Source organism: Chiloscyllium punctatum, chromosome 46 (assembly GCF_047496795.1).
Source record: "Chiloscyllium punctatum isolate Juve2018m chromosome 46, sChiPun1.3, whole genome shotgun sequence".
In the NCBI taxonomy this organism is placed as follows: domain Eukaryota; kingdom Metazoa; phylum Chordata; class Chondrichthyes; order Orectolobiformes; family Hemiscylliidae; genus Chiloscyllium; species Chiloscyllium punctatum.
The window spans coordinates 56,446,462-56,462,718 of NC_092784.1; the positions used below are offsets into that span (position 1 = coordinate 56,446,462).

The 16,257-nt window shown below is 42.2% G+C and overlaps 1 protein-coding gene across 2 annotated transcripts in view; it reads left to right on the plus strand.

The window, feature by feature from the left end:
- Window positions 1–16,257, plus strand: part of gpr108 (G protein-coupled receptor 108) — a 50,542-nt gene that overhangs the window by 28,351 nt on the left and 5,934 nt on the right. For both annotated transcript variants that reach the window (XM_072564326.1, XM_072564325.1), the window contains 5 exons: window positions 1,081–1,211; window positions 2,781–2,824; window positions 4,584–4,633; window positions 6,939–7,022; window positions 10,216–10,337. In XM_072564326.1, the coding sequence (XP_072420427.1) occupies window positions 1,081–1,211; window positions 2,781–2,824; window positions 4,584–4,633; window positions 6,939–7,022; window positions 10,216–10,337 (431 nt within the window). The remainder of the gene's footprint in view (window positions 1–1,080; window positions 1,212–2,780; window positions 2,825–4,583; window positions 4,634–6,938; window positions 7,023–10,215; window positions 10,338–16,257) is intronic.

Consider the following 16,257-nt stretch of genomic DNA (forward strand, 5'->3'; position numbering starts at 1 on the left):
TCTTTTAGTGGGTCGTGTGTAGAATGAACTTCCAGAGCAACTGGTGGATATGGGGCTACATTTCCAACATTTCAAAGACATTTAAGTAAGTACATGAATAAGTGTTCAGGGGAGTATGTGGGCCAAGCACAGGCAGGTGGGACTAGTTTAGTTTGGGATTATGCTTGGCATGAATTGGTTGGACTAAAGGGTTGTTTCCATGCTGTGTGAATCTGACTACCAGTCCTGATTATCTCCAGGGAGTGGTGTTGAACCCAGAGTTGCTTAACCTTTCAGGTGAACTTTGAGAACCCTATGATATGACCGCACCAAAGAAATTGGATGTATTTTTGTGTCCTGAACAATATTCTGACAGGTGTCCTCTGGTTCAGGATGTAACCATACGTGACAGCAATATATTGTCAAAATCAAACATTTTCACATTGGTTTCCACACTGCCTCGTCAATGGCAGACCAGACTTGAGGTAAAGTGTAAAAGTGGGTTGAAAGCATTTGATTAACAAAAAACGAAGCAAACAAACAAATTGCTGGAGAAACTTGGCACATCAGGCAGAGGGATCGTTGAACTCCAGCGTTAACTTGATTTGTCTGCAGATGCTACCAGACCTACAGAGTTTCTCCAGCAATTTCTGTTTTTAGTTGTTGTACATCACCAGCATCCACAGTTGTTTGTTTTATTTTAGTGATTTTAAAAATTACATAAGGCCTGCAGGAAATGGAATTTTTCTTGGACAGTATAATATGTTAGAATCTTGGCTTTGCAGACTACACATGGCAGAGCACCATATTTGCTAATGATGGCAAAGGAAGTTGGGCAATTGAAGAAAAATTGCAATTATCTGGGAAGGATTTAATTCCTGAGTAACTGGGCCAGCAGATAGCGGGGGCAGCTCAATTCAGCAGTGCTTGGACTGCATTTCTACAGTAATAGGATGTGGTAACAGGAAAGCCGACTGACTGTATAAAACCTATTTCAGACAAAGTGCTGTGCAACTATCAATTCTCCATTTTTTTTTGTTAAATTAAAAATACTGTTGGGGGGGCAGAAATGTTAAATTCCTTTTTCTGTTGTCTCTTAAGGTGTTAGCAAATACAGCCTTTATCATCATTGAATCGACTGAAGAGGGAACGAGTGAGTACGCTTTGTGGAAGGAGATTCTGTTCCTAGTGGATCTTATTTGCTGTGGAGCGATTCTGTTTCCTGTTGTTTGGTAAGTATTCTTTGCAAAGCTCTGAAATGCATGTACGACAAATGTCTTCTCCCTTATGTTTCTATTTTCATGTGTTGCCGTCCTTTTGCTCTTTGCGTGTTGAAGTGCTTCCTACTTTCAGTTCTGAAAGATCTGCCTTCACCTTATGGGTTATGTCCTTTTACTGCTAGACTCCCCAACCAGCAAAGATAATTTCTCTCAACCTTTCCTATCGGACCCTTTTTAATATTGCAATAACTCTCCAGAGGCTGGTATCCTGTTACTGAGTCACCCTTTCTCTACAGTCCTTGACACTGATCCAGCTCTGTCAGAGGTAGCTCTCAAAACAGGAGTGTCAGGTGCCCTGTTTGCTGTCTGTCATCCTGGACTCCCTGACTGGGCCAGATTGAACAGCTCCAATCAGAGAACTCCTATTCTGTGACATTCACCTTGCTGACCTTTGTTTTAATTACTGCGAATATCTTAAACTTTGACAAGAACTCCTTCAGCCTTCTCTTTTCTAGCCACTAGATGCACCTGCCAATTAAAATTCCCACTCATTATTTGTTTTAAAAAAAAACACTTCAGGAAATGTTATCACCCAGACTGGGTGAAGTCCTGGTCTGGATGAAACATTACAAAACAGATCATTTGTGCAGCTGACGTTGGCTTTGATTTTCCCATTATGCTTACACTACACTTGTGGGCTCAGAGCTTCGAGTTTATAAGCTTTGAATTTAACCAAAATTAGGTGGAATTAAATATCAGCGAAGGTTTGTCTCTTGCAAGAGACCGGGGTGTAACCTCCTGGATGTCCTCAAGATTGAGAAAAGTTTGCTTTTGGTAGATGTTGGAGAAGGTGTATTCGTTTGTGGGGAGAGTCCAAAACTAGCAACTGCAAGGTAAATTCATAAAGAAGGTTAGGGAAACCTCTTCACAGAGAGAGTTGTGAGAATATGACTTGATGAAGAGTGAATAGAATCTAAGGGGAAACCTAAGTTGAAATCAAAGCACATTCTGTTGACAAGGAGCAGGCAGAGACTCTGGTGGAAGTTAAACAGTGACATGGATGTCTTGGTGCTGGCTGGTCTGAATCAGCTGTTTCTTCTGTGATATAAGAAGGGTAGTCAGGGTTGAATGTTATCTTGTCCCCTTGCTCCACTTGGTGGTAGGACATGGATAATGCAACACTGCAGTTCTCTGATACATTTTCATTGGTTTCTTCAGAAACTTCATTTTGTTATTTTCTCTGTCTGCTCAAATTCAGACCGGACATCTGGGAAGTGTTCAAGCAGTTGCTCAGAGCACTTTGTGATGGGCCCTTAAGTTAGGTTGTGTGGATCTGATGCATGCGCACAGCGTACTTCAGTTCTGAAAAAGGGTCTCTGGACCTTTAAATGTCGATTGTGCTTTCTCTCCACAGTTGCTGCCAGACCTACTGAGTTTCTCCAACAATTTTTGTTTTTGTTTCACATCTCCAGCATCCACAATTTTTTTTGTTTTTGACTGATTCAGATAGTTGACTTATTTTAAAATGATAGGAGGGAACATCATTAATTCAATTTGATTTCGATCTTTTGTATTTTTCAGGTCAATTAGGCACTTGCAGGAGGCTTCAAGCACAGATGGTAAGGGTAAGTTTGATAGCCTAACAGCTACGTGGAAGGCGACAGTAAGTTATTATTGATCAGTTCAATTTGTTTTTAAAGCTCAATCGAAATATACTCTATGAACTGTCAGATGCTGCAGTATTGTTAGCAACTTGCAGTTTGTCTGTAGGAGTAGGCCATTGTGCCCCTTGTGCCTGCTGTGTGTGGTGTTCATTACAATCCTGGCTGATCTTCTACATCAATTTTGGTCAATTGCTGCATCCCCATGTCTCTGGTTTGTTTGACATGAATGTATGCAACAGCTGAACATCCACATCTCTCTGGACTCAGACCTAAGATCATCATTCTCCAAAGAGAAAAATGCCACCGGTCTTAAGCGGCTGATACTTGTCCAAAGGCTCTGACCCCCCAAGTACTAGACTCTCCATCCAAGGGTAAATACCTCTTGCTATCTACTAACGCGTACTCAATCTTCTTCATGACCATAAGATAGTGACATTTTTGGTCCAATTATTTTTAACCCTAGATAGAAGGGAGGGAAAATATCAGCCTGTGTTCTTGCTCTTGATTGAGATTTTTTAGCATGTTCCAAACAAATTCATCTGTAAACTCCAGAAGCTGAGACTGTTCGATCCGCTCCCCACTCTTTTCCGGCCCCCCCCCCAAACTGGATCTTGACTTCCTGACCAGACTGCAGCCAGTAAGGATAGGCAACAGCATCTTCTCCATTATGATCCTCGACATTGGTACCCCAGAGGGCTGTGTACTCAACCCCCTACTAAAACTCCTTCTACACTCTCTGCTGTCTGGCCAAATTCTGCACCACCTCCAGTTAAAAGTTTGCTGACAACACCATTATTGCAGATCGAATCTCAAACAATGACAAGACGGCATATAAGGAGATCAAATGCATAACTGTGATGTAAAGACAACGTCGTCTTCAACATCAGCAAAATGAAGGACCTGGTCATTGACTTCAGGAAGCAGAGTGGAGGGCACACCCCTGACTGTATCGATGGTGCTGAGGTGGAAATGATCGAGAGCATCACATTCCTAGGAGTGACAATCACCAACAATCTGTCCAGGTCCACCCACATCAATGTGACAGTCAAGAGATGATAACAACATCCCTCCTTCCTCAGGAGGCTAATGAAATTCAGCATGTTCATAAAGCGCTCAAATTTTCATGGATGCACTGTCGAAACCATCTTGATGCATCACAGCATGGTGTGGCAATTGCTCTTCACAGGACGGTGAGAAACTACAGAGTTGTGAGCACAGACCAGTCCATCACACGAACCAGCCTGCCATCCACTGACTCCAAGTATACCACTTGCTGCCTTGGAAAAGCAGCCAACATAATCAAAGAACCCTCTTGTGTGTCTGTCTCTGTGTGTCTGCCTGTAAACACTATTATGCAGTCTGTTCTGTCACCTTCATGCACTTTAATGATGTGCATGTAGAGCACATAGTACAACACTTCTCGTTGTACCTCCTATATATGTGATAGTAGTAATAAATCAAAATCACTTATTCAAAGTGTGAGCATGTTGGTTTTGGGGTAGTTTGTGATGCCGAATGCTTGAATATTGGGCTACTACCCATAATATACACTGTACTACTCATGACAATGACTCCGACTGCAGTTCCTTTGTCCTTGCAGGGAGAAACTGGTGAAAGGGAGAGAATATGGAATTTTGCGCAAATGAGAAAATGATCAAACTGGAAATGCAGTCCTGATTTTCATCACTAATTCTACTTTCTTCCTGATTTTTATCTGCAGCTGCAATGAATCTGGCCAAATTGAAACTCTTCAGGCATTTTTATGTCATGGTGGGTATATGCGCACTGTCACTGTATGAAGTGTAAATGTTTGTTTGTTTAACACGTGGCTTTTGTTTTTTTTCCTCCCCCTGGATCCCGCTTGGATCAGTGAGAGAGCTGCGTAAATATTGCCGTGCGTGACCGTAGTGTTCAAATCCCTCATGGGCAGACTTTGGTTTTATAAAAAGTTAGTGAAGGGTTAGGCCAAGAATTGCCACAAATGTCAATCCAGCCTTTTGGAAAGCAGGTTTTGTGGTGCATTTTGAGATTGCTACAAATGGTGAGGCTAACCACATCAGGGATGGAGTGATCTACCTTACCAGTGAGAGGTTAGAGTTAGTCATTCAGCACTGAAATTAACCCTGCAGTCCAACTTGTCTATGCCGAACATAATTCCAAGCTAAACTAGTCCCAGCTGTCTGTTCCTGGCCCATTTCCCTCCAAACCTTAGGAACAAGACTTTTCCCGTTTTGTGGATGCTGTTTCTAGTGAAGTGTATAAAATTCTAAAGCGGGCTTGACAGGGTAGGTACCAAGAGCCTCTGTTCCATCACGAGGGAGCCTGAAACTAGGAGTCTTGCAGTTTCAGGATGGGGAGTTTACCATTTTGAGACAGTTGAAAAAATTCTCCATTCTCCAATCAGTACTTTCTTGGGTTGTTCAAGTCCGAGATTGATGGATTCCTGGATTTTAAAGCTATCAAGGGATTCTGGCGATAGTGCAGGTTAGGTGATGAGGTGGGCGTTCAGCTATGATCCAGTTCAGTGTTGGAGTAAAATCGATTGGATTAAATGGCCTAATGCTCCTATTTCCCATGGTCCTATGTATGTTTCATTAGAGTGAAATTGGCAGGTTTTGGACTGAGGAAATGTCAGGTTATGGAACTGGCAGAAAAGTGAAGATCAACCATAATTTTGTTCAGTGTTGGAGCAGGGCCCGTGTTCTCGACACCTTTTCCTATTTCTGTAATGGTTTCAGAAGTAAATGGAATGTAACATTGGAGGACAGAGACCTGCTATGTTTATTACAAACTTAAATTTTATAAAAATCATAGAATCATATAGTGCAGAAGATGCCCTTTTGGTCCATGGTGTCTGCACTGACAAAGTACCTTTAAATCTACACCAGTCCCACTTCCCAATATTTAGCCCATAGCCTTGAATGTTATGACATTTCCAGTGTTCATCAAGTACTTTTGAAAGGTGGTGAGGTTTCCCACCTCAACCACCCTCCCAAGCAGTGCATTCCAGATTCCCACAGCCCTCTGAGTGAAACAACATTCCTCAAAGCTGCTTGCCTTTTTCCCTTTAAGATTATACTCCTCATTGGTGACCCTTTGACTAGGTTGAACAGCTCCTTCTTATCAACCCTGTGCATGTTCCTCATAATTTTCTACACTTCAGTCAGGTTCTCTCTTGGGCTTCTCTGCTCTGAAGAAAGCAACGTGAGCTTATCCAGTTCCCTTTATATCTAAAATGCTGCATGCCAGGTAATATTCTGGTGAATCTCCTCTGCACGCATTCATCTTATATTGGTGTGACCAGAACTGCACATGCTACTGCAGCTATGGCCTACCCATAGTTCTGTATAACACTAACATAACCTCCCTATAATCTTGTAATCTATGCCATGACTGATGACAGTAAGTGTCCCATATACCTACTCATATATATAAAACTACTCTACTAACTTGTATTGCTACCATCAGGATCGTTAGACGAGTATCCTAAGATCCCTTTGTTACTCTGAATTTCCTGCCATTCATTGAGTACTTCCCTGTCTTGTTACTTTGAGTGTATTGTGTCTCACTTTTAAGAGTTAAATTCCATCTGCCATTGATCTGACCGATTTCAATTATATCCTCCTGTAACCCAAGAGCTTTTTCGTCCACTCAACCATCCAGACAAACTTCCACAAAATTACTCATCCAATCCTTCTGCCAATGTTTTCATTAAGATCATTTATATATAATCCTCAAAAAGGGACCCTTCACTGATCCCTATACTATGCCACTGGACACTGGCTCCCAGTCACACAGTTTTCTGCCACTATGCCAATTTTGGCTCCAACTTGCTAAGTTTTCCTGGATCCCATGTGCGTTTACCTTCTCCATCAGAGATGCCATATGAGATCTTGTCAAAGGCTTTGCTAGAATCCATAAAATTCTTAAGCAGCCTTGGTAAGGCAGACAGAGTAGGTTTCCCTTCCCTGAGGAGTCTCGAGCTAGGGGAAATCATAGTCCCAAGGCGAGGAGTTGACCATTTTGGGATGAAGATAAAAATGTCTCTACTAATTGCTAATTTGTCTTTCCACAGATTGTTTGTTATATATATTTCACCAGAATCATCGCTATTCTTCTTAAATTCACTGTCCCGTTTCAGTGGCAGTGGATGTACAACGTAAGTAAGGACCAATTATCTAAGTATTGTGACCAGCACAGATTTGTGGGTTTGTGATAAGTGAACCGTAACAGCAAAATGATGGAATGTGCCTGTTTAGTCTGACAGATGAAGGAAGATTGATCAGGGCTTAAGCTAATGGAGATTGGAACAGCTAAAACCAAAAGTTCCAAATTTTGGCAACTGTTGAAAAACAAGTTAATGCCATATGGATGTTTTCAATATAGATCTGAAATGTAAGTGGTGCTTGTATTGTGTTATAAAATAATGGTGTATGTGGGAATTACTAGAAGGTTTAGATATTTTTGAACTTTTTGAATACTTCTGATTATTGAATAATGTACATAGAGCTGTGATCACTTATTGGGGCTTTTTATTAAGGTAATCAACAATGTCTCTAATACAAAGGAAATACATTGGAAATTTACATCAGAGAGAAAAGATGGTCAACAATAGCATGCAACTCCAGTGCCTTTTAACTTGGCAAAATATCCCAAAAGGAATGGATGAAACTGATGTTTAGAAGGTTTGGGAAGAATTGAATATTAAGGAGTGTCCAAAAGATGGAGAAAGGAAACCGGTTCAGCAAGAGTAGTAAATCTGGGGTCCAATTAGCTGAAGGGATGTTGCCACGATTGCTGATAGAGATGTATGAAAAGCTAAAGTCAGGAACGGGCCTATAGTGTCATAGATTAGATTCCCTACAGTGTGGAAACAGGCCCTTCGGCCCAACCAGTTCACACTGACCCTCTGAAGAGTAACCCACCCAGACCCATTTCCCTCTGTCTAATGCACTTAGGACTATCGGAAATTTAGCATGGCCAATTCGCCTAATGTGCACATCTTTGGACTGTGGGAGGAAACCGGAGCACCCGGAGGAAACCCACACAGCCACTGGGAGAATGTGCAAACTCCACACAGTCAATCACCTGAGGCTGGAAACGAACCCGGGACCTTGGTGCTGTGAGGCAGCAGTGCTAACCACTGAGCCGCCATGCTGCCCAGAACTAAAGAGTTTGTTAGAAATGGCAGGAGAAAGCTTAGCAAGATTTGAAGAGGTTTTCATGGGTGACCTTGTATTTTAAATATAGACTCCTGCAGCACAGAGACAGGCTCATTGACCCCAGTTGGTCCATGCTGACCAAAATGTCCATCCGTGCTCACCCCACTTCCCAGCACGTGGCCCATGTCCTTCTAATCCTCCCCTCTGTATTTGTCCAAATGCCTTTTAAATATTCAACCACTTCCATTGGCAGCTCACTCCAAATGTGTACCACCCTATGTGTACAACAGTTGCCCCCTCAGGTTCCCTTTTATTCTTGCTCCTCGAACCTTAAACTGATGCCTTCTAGTCCTCGATTTTCCCAAACCTGGTATAAAGACTGAGTGCGTTCACCCTATCCATGCATCTTGTGATCTTATACACTTCTATAAGACTCCCCCCGCCTGCGCCTCAGCCTCCTACACTCTAAAGAAAAAGGTCCTAACTTGTCCAACCTCTCCATTTAACTCCAGCCATTGAGTCCTGGCAACATCCCTGTAAATTACTTCTCGTAACAAGGTGACCAAAACTCAACACCATACTCCCAAGTGCGGCCTTACTAACATTCTGTCCGACTGCAACAGAACTCAGTGCCCTGACTGATGAAGGCCAGTGTGCCAAAAGCCGCCTTCAGTGCCCTGTCTACCTGTGACTCCACTTTCAGAGAACTGTGAACCTGTTCCACTATACCCCTTAAGGCCCTACCATTCACTATGAAACTCCCACCTTGACTTGACTTTCCAAAATACAAGACCTCATACTTATCTATACTAAACTCCCATTTGCCATTTGTCAGCCCACTTCCCCACCTGATCAAGGTCCTGCTGCAATTTCTGATAACCTTCCTCACGATCCATGATACCGCCTATTTTCGTGTCATCAGCAAACTTCCTAATCATGTCTTGTACGCTGTCCTCCAGATCATTTGATGTGGATAACAAACAGTAATGGGCCCAGCACTGATCCCTGAGGCACTTTACTAGTCACAGCTTCCAGTCCGACAAGCATCCTTCCACTATTACCCTCTGCTTCCGAACATCAAGCCAGTTTGGTATCCAATTTGCCAGCGCATCCCGGATTCTCTGCGATCTAACTTTCAAGAGCAACCACTTGGAACCTTATCAAAGGCCTTACTGAAGTGCAAATCTGAAATACGTTGAACCCAGAATATCACTTTAAAATTTGTGGGACTATAGCACTAGAAATTAAGCACATATATGTCTGAGAAATGCATTTAAACTGGGTATTAGGAGCAACCCCTCTCTGTGCAAGGAATAAGCATTTTAATAAAATCTGTCAGATAGGGCAGTTGTTTGTGAGCATTGGGGTGTTGGAAAGACGGGTTTTTTTTGGGGCAAATGTTCTTTTGCATTCTGTTCAATGTTGGGAAAACACCAGTTTATTTACTGAAACACCTTGACGACTGATTTGATTCCTAAATGCCCTACACTAAAAGCTAGGGATAGTTGGCAAACTGGTGTAAGTCGTTTCTCAAATAGCACGATTGACCCAAAGTGAAATTAGTTCAAGTTTCTCTAATTCATTTCATTAATGTAAATATCTTTTTTGAGCCACTGCAAGTGGGTATCGTAATAGAGGGTCATTATTTTTCTTCCTTGCTTTGATTCTTGATATTTGATTTCTTGATATTGGACTGAAAATCTGGTTCAGTTTTATTAGTACAACTGGAAATAATTAATCATGAGGCATTCTCACTGGAGTGTTTAATCCCAATTTCATACCACAGAAAACCATGCTGAACACCATACAAATTTTCTGTGCAGTAGCCATCTTATTGGCGAACATTAAATGTTTTAGAGTGCACCTGCCCATGTACCTGTTTTTTTTCATTGAATAAAAAATCCCAGATTTTCATTTTGATAGTCTTCTGAAACAGTGCAGTCTGTGGACAATTGCTGTGCTCTTTTTTTTGATTTAAAGCAGGGATGCTTTCTAGTTTGCTGTTATTGAACATGGAAGACAAATTGGATTCCCACCCGACATCTTGAATGTCTTCAATTTATTGTGCCAGTCCAAGAGATTTCAGTCAAATGTTACTGGTTACACAAGCAGGAGCTCTAATCTCATTTGTTTGGCATTTTATGTCCTGTCCTTTTATTTTCTGACTTTGTTTTATTTTCAACATTCCAGTTTCTAGTAGAGGCGTCAACACTGGTGTTCTTTGTGCTGACTGGGTACAAGTTTCGGCCAGCCTCCAACAACCCCTACTTACAGCTCCCTCAGGATGAGGAAGATGTCACGATGGATGAAGTGTAAGTAACTGGACGTATTCTCAGTAACAACATTTCTTTTTACACAAATAGTAGATGGACAAATTCTTTATTTATTCTGTCATCAGATGTTGCTGTCAAAGTCAGCATTTATTACCTATCTCGAATTGCCCTTGAGAGAAGTAGCATGTTGTGCCAGTTCAGAGTGAACCACATTGTGTCTCTGTCCTGTGTAGGTCAGAGCAGGTGAAGGATGGCAGATATTGGATGTTGGTGACCAAACCGATCAGATGGTAAACCTGTTCCCAACCTAGTCAATGCTGCTTGGAAAGTTTCTTGCAAACTCCTTTTATTCTACTTACTACCTCATCCTACTAAATAGATGATGGGCAAGTAAAGGATAGCAGATTTCCTTCCCTGAGGGACAAGATGGTTTTTGCAACTATTGACAGTTTTGGTCACGTTATTGATCATAGACCAATACAGCGCAGAACGGGCCCTTTGGCCCTCAATGTTGCACCGACTCTGAGATTGGCTTTACACTCTAGATTTTATTAATTGAATTTAAGTAAATTCCATGCGCTGCCACAGTGAGATTTGAACCCATGTCCTCATAGCATTAGCCTGGGCTACTTGATTGCTACCTCAGTGACATTATCACTGTGACCATCTCTCCCAAATGAAAGCTGGCTGTCTATGTATTAGTGTGATTCCTGTAATCGGTTTTAAATCTAGATACTCCAGTGACCCACAATGAGAACGGTTTCTTTTCCTCTCTACATCCAGCACTTAGCTCACATTTTAACATCCCTTTAGATAAATGGTTAATCTGAACTGAAATTTAAGAAAACTAAGATTCTGGAGTGCATATCCTGAAAGGGTAGTGGAAGCAGATTCCAATCTGAAAGATATTGCTGAATTTGGTAAATGCTTAAAGGGGAAATATTTGCAGGGTGAGATAGAAAGAGCAGGGAGGTGGGCCGAAGTTGGATAACTTTTTCAAAGATATATATTACATTCCTGATTGAATAGCCTACTTAGAGTCAGAGTCATAGAGATGTACAGCATGGAAACAGACCCTTTGGACCAACTTGTCCATGCTGACTAGATATCCCAACCTAATCTAGTCCCATTTGCCAGCTCTTGGCCCACATCCCTCAAACCCTTGCTATTCATATATCCATCCAGATGCCTTTTAAATTTTACAATTGTACCAGCCTCCACTACTTTGGCAGCACATTCCATACACACACCACCCTCTGCATGAAAAAAGTTGCCTCGAGGTCCCTTTTATATCTTTTCCCCTCTCACCCTAAACCTATACCCTCCAGTTCTGGATGCCCCCAACCCAGGGAAAAGATTTTGTCTATTTTCCCTATCCATGCCACTCGTGATTTTATAAACCTCTATAAGGTCACCCCTCAGCCTTTACTCCAGGGAAAATAACTCCAGCCTCGTCAGCCTCTCCCTATAGCTCAAATCCTCCAACTCTGGCAACATCCTTAAATCTTATCTGAATGTTTTCAAGTTTCACAACATCCTTCCGATAGGAAGGAGACCAGAATTGCACATCCACCACATGACCTCCCAAATCCTATACTCAATACTCTGACCAATAAAGGAAAGCATACCAAAGGCTGCCTTCACTATTCTATCTACCTGTGACTCTACTTCCAAGGCGCTATGAACCTGCACTCCAAAGTCTTTGTTCAGCGACACTCCCTAGGACCTTACCATTAAATGTATAAATCCTGCTAAGATTTGCTTTCCCAAAATGCAGCACCTTGCATTTATTTGAATTAAATTCCATCTGCCACTCCTCAGCGCATTGGCCCATGTGATCCAGATCCTGTTGTAATCTGAGGTAATCTTCTTCATTGTTCACTACACCGCCAATTTTGGTGTCACCTGCAAACTTGCTTACTATACTTCCTATGTTCACATCCAAATCATTTATATAAGTGACCAAAAGTAGAGGACCCAGCACCGATCCTTGTGGCATTTCACTGGTCATGGGCCTCCAGTCTGAAAAACAACCCTCCACTACCACCCTCTGTCTTCTACCTTTTGGATACAGAGCTGACTCAAAATGACTAGTTCTCCCTGTATTCCATGAGATCTAATCAGTCTCCCATGGGGAACCTTGTCGAATGCCTTACTGAAGTCCATATAGATCACATCTACAGCTCTGCCCTATCAATCCTCTGTTACTTTTTCAAAAAATTCAATCCCATTCATGAGACATGATTTCCCACGCACAAAGCCATGTTGACTATCCTGAACCAGTCCTTTTCAAACATATGTACATCCTGTCCCTCAGGATTCCCTCCAACAACTTGCCCACCACTAATGTCAGGCTCACTGGTCTATAGTTCCCTGGCTTGTCCTTACCACCTTTTCTGAAATAATGGTACCACGTTAGCCAACCTCCAGTCTTCTGGCACCTCAACTGTAACTATCGATGATACAAATATCTTAGCAAGGGGCCAAGCAATCACTTTCCTAGCTTCCCATAGAGCTCTAGGGTACACCTGATCAGATCCTGGGGATTTGTCCACCTTTATGCATTTTAAGACATCCAGCATCACCACCTCTGTAATATGGACATTTTTTCAAGATGTCACCATCTATTTCCCCACATTCTATATCTTCCATGTCCTTCTGCACAGCAAACACCAATGCAAAATATTCATTTAGTATCTCCTCTTTTCTGCGCCTCCCCCCATCTTCTGCGGCTCCACACAAAGGCTGCCTTCCTGATCTTTAATCCGCCATATTTGCTCCCGAGTTACCCTTTTATTGTTAATGTATTTGTAAAAGCTCTTTGGATTCTTCTTAACTCTATTTGCCAAAGCTATCTCTTTCTCCCTTTTTTGCCCACCTGATTTCCCTCTTACATATACTCCTACTGCCTTTATACTCTTCTAAGGATTCACTCGACCTATCCTGTCTTTACCTGACATTCCTTTTTCTTAACCAAACCCTCAATTTCTCTAGTTATCCAGCGTTCCCTACACCTACCAGCCTTTCCTTTCACCCTCACAGGAATGTACTGTCTCTGGACTCTCGTTATCTCATTTGTGAAGGCTTTCCATTTCCAGCCATCCCTTTACCTGTGAACATCTGAACCCAATCAGCTTTTGAAAGTTCTGGGAGAAAGTGAGGACTGCAGATGTTGGAGACCAGAGTTGGAAAAATGTGGTGCTGGAAAAACACAGCAGACCAGGCAGCATCCGAGGAGCAGGAGAATCGACGTTTCTGGCATAAGCCCTTCTTCCGGGCTTGTGCCTGAAACATCGATTCTCCTGCTCCTTGGATGTTGCCTGGCCTGCTGTGTTTTTTCCAGCACCACATTTTTCAACTTTTGAAAGTTCTAGCCTAATACTGTTAAAATTAACCATCCTCCAATTTAGAACTTCAACTGTTCAATCTGGTCTATCCTTTTTCATCACTATTTTAAAAACGAATAGAATTATGGTCGCTGGCCCCAAAGTGCTCCCTCACTGACACCTCTGTCACCTGCCCTGCCTGATTTCCCAAGAGTAGGTCAAGTTTTTGCATCTTCTCTAGTAGGTACATCCACACACTGACTCAAAGTTTCTTGTGCACTCTGAACACATTCCTCTCCATCTAAACTCTTAACAGTATTGCAGTCCTAGTCTATGTTTGGAAAGTTAAAATCCCTTACCATAACCACCCTATTATCCTTACAGATAACAGATCTCCTTACAAATTTGTTTCTCAATTTCCCTCTGACTTTTAGGGGGGGGGGGGGGGGGGGTCTATAATACAATCCCAATAAGGTGATCATCCCTTTCTTATTTCTCATTTCCACCCAAATAACTTCCTTGGACGTATTCCCAGGAATATCCTACCTAAGTACAGCTGTAATGCTATCCCTTATCAAAAATGCCACTCCTCTTCCTCTCTTGCCTCCCTTTCTATCCTTTCTGTAGCATTTGTATCCTGGAACATTAAGCTGCCAGTCCTGTCCATCCCTGAGTCATATTTCTGTAATTCCTATGATGTCCCAGTCCCATGTTCCTAACCATGCCCTGAGTTCATCTGTCATCCCTTTTGCAATGAAATAAATGTAGTTTAATTATCGGCCCTACCTTGTTCTCTGCTTTGTTCCTGCTTGCCCTAGATGTTTGTCTAGCTTCTTTTCTCAACTGTTCCAGTCTCAGATTGATCTTTCCTCCATACCTCCCTGGGTCCCAACTCTCTCGTCCTTACTAGTTTAAATCCTCCTGAGCAGCTCTAACAAATCTTCCTGCCAGTATATTAGTCCCCTTCCAATTCAGGTGCAATCCACCCTTCTACCCCAGAAGAGATTTCAATGTTTCAAAAAATGTGAATACTTTTCCCATACACAAGCTGTTCAGCCACACATTCTTCTGCTCCATCCTCCTATTCTACCCTGACCAGCTCATAGTACCAGGTGTAATCCAGATTATACTCCCCTTGAGGACCTCGTTTTAAAATTCCTGCCTAACTTTCTATGTTCTCCCTTCAGAATCTCATCTTTTCCCTTCCTATGTCATTGGTACCAATGTGTACAATGACCTCCTGCTGACCCACCTCCCCTTTGAGAACATCCTGCACCCTCTCTGAGACGTCCTTGATCCTGGCACCAGGGAAGCAACACACCATTCTGCTGCTTCGCTGCTGGACACAGAAGTGTCTGTTTGTACCTTGGACTAGAGTCCCCTATCACAATTGATCAATTGGCACCTGATGTACCCCTCATTAGATTAGAGCCTGTCTTGATACCAGAAACCTGGCTGTTCATGGTACATTCCCCTGAGAGTCCATCACGCCCTATGTTTTCCAAAACAGTATACATGTTTCAAATGGGGATAGCCACAGAAGACTCCTGTACCCTCCTACCTTTCTTGGAGTTAACCCATCTACCTGACTGTATCTGTGGCTTTTTTTCCCTTCTTATAACTGCCATTCATCACACCCCCTAGCTCTTGTAAATTCCTCATTGTCTCTGTCTCTACCTGTCACTCCAACTGATCCATCCGATCTGATAGGATTTGCAACCTATTACAGATATAATACTCAATAACCTTTAAACTCTCCCAAAACTCCCACATCCGACAAGGAGAGCATAACACTCTACTAAAAGCCATTTTGCTCCTTCCGATCTACAGACCCAGAAAATAACACCATCTTATTGCTCTACAAAACACTGCTCCAGGATTGAGAGACAGATCCCAATAAAAACATAAAATCAAGAAACACCCCACTCTACTCACTATCGTAGATTTACAGCAAGGCTATACTTAAAACTATTTACTTGTGCTTCTGTGTTGTGGCGCCTCCTAAACAGGTTCTTCCAAGATCAGTTGTGGATCTCGCTGTTTAAGTTTTCTAGACACAGTCAAATGTCCAGCGATACATGAATTCAAACAGCAAAGGCAGTAACTGCGCAGATTCACTGCTGTGCTCAATTAGCAGTATAGGTTTCCTTGTCTCTCTCTCTCTCTCTCTCTCTCTCTCTCTCTCTCTCTCTCTCTCTCTCTCTCTCTCTCTCTCTCTCTCTCTCTCTCTCTCTCTCTCTCTCTCTCTCTCTCTCTTACAGACCGTGTGCTTGCTGCCTTTGTCTATCTTTCTCCCTTTTAAAAGTGCTGTTGTTTTGACTTTTTTGAATTTCAAAGTTCCGAAACAATTGCAACAGCATATAAAACAATAATTGCTGCTCCTGGAATTCAAGGAAATCACTTCCAACATTTAAAATACTTCAGAAAAGGAGCAGCCTTTTACAGCCAGAAATTTTTCCCGTCCTCCATCTTGGATTACCCAGAATCTTCCTTGACAATGTGATTGTAAGGCACTCTCCCAGATTTTCAAATGTGTGCACAATGTCAAGTTATTGAAAGGATGTATGAGTCATAATAATTTGCATAGATATATATTTTTAATAGAATCCTTATGGTGTGGAAACAGGCCCTTC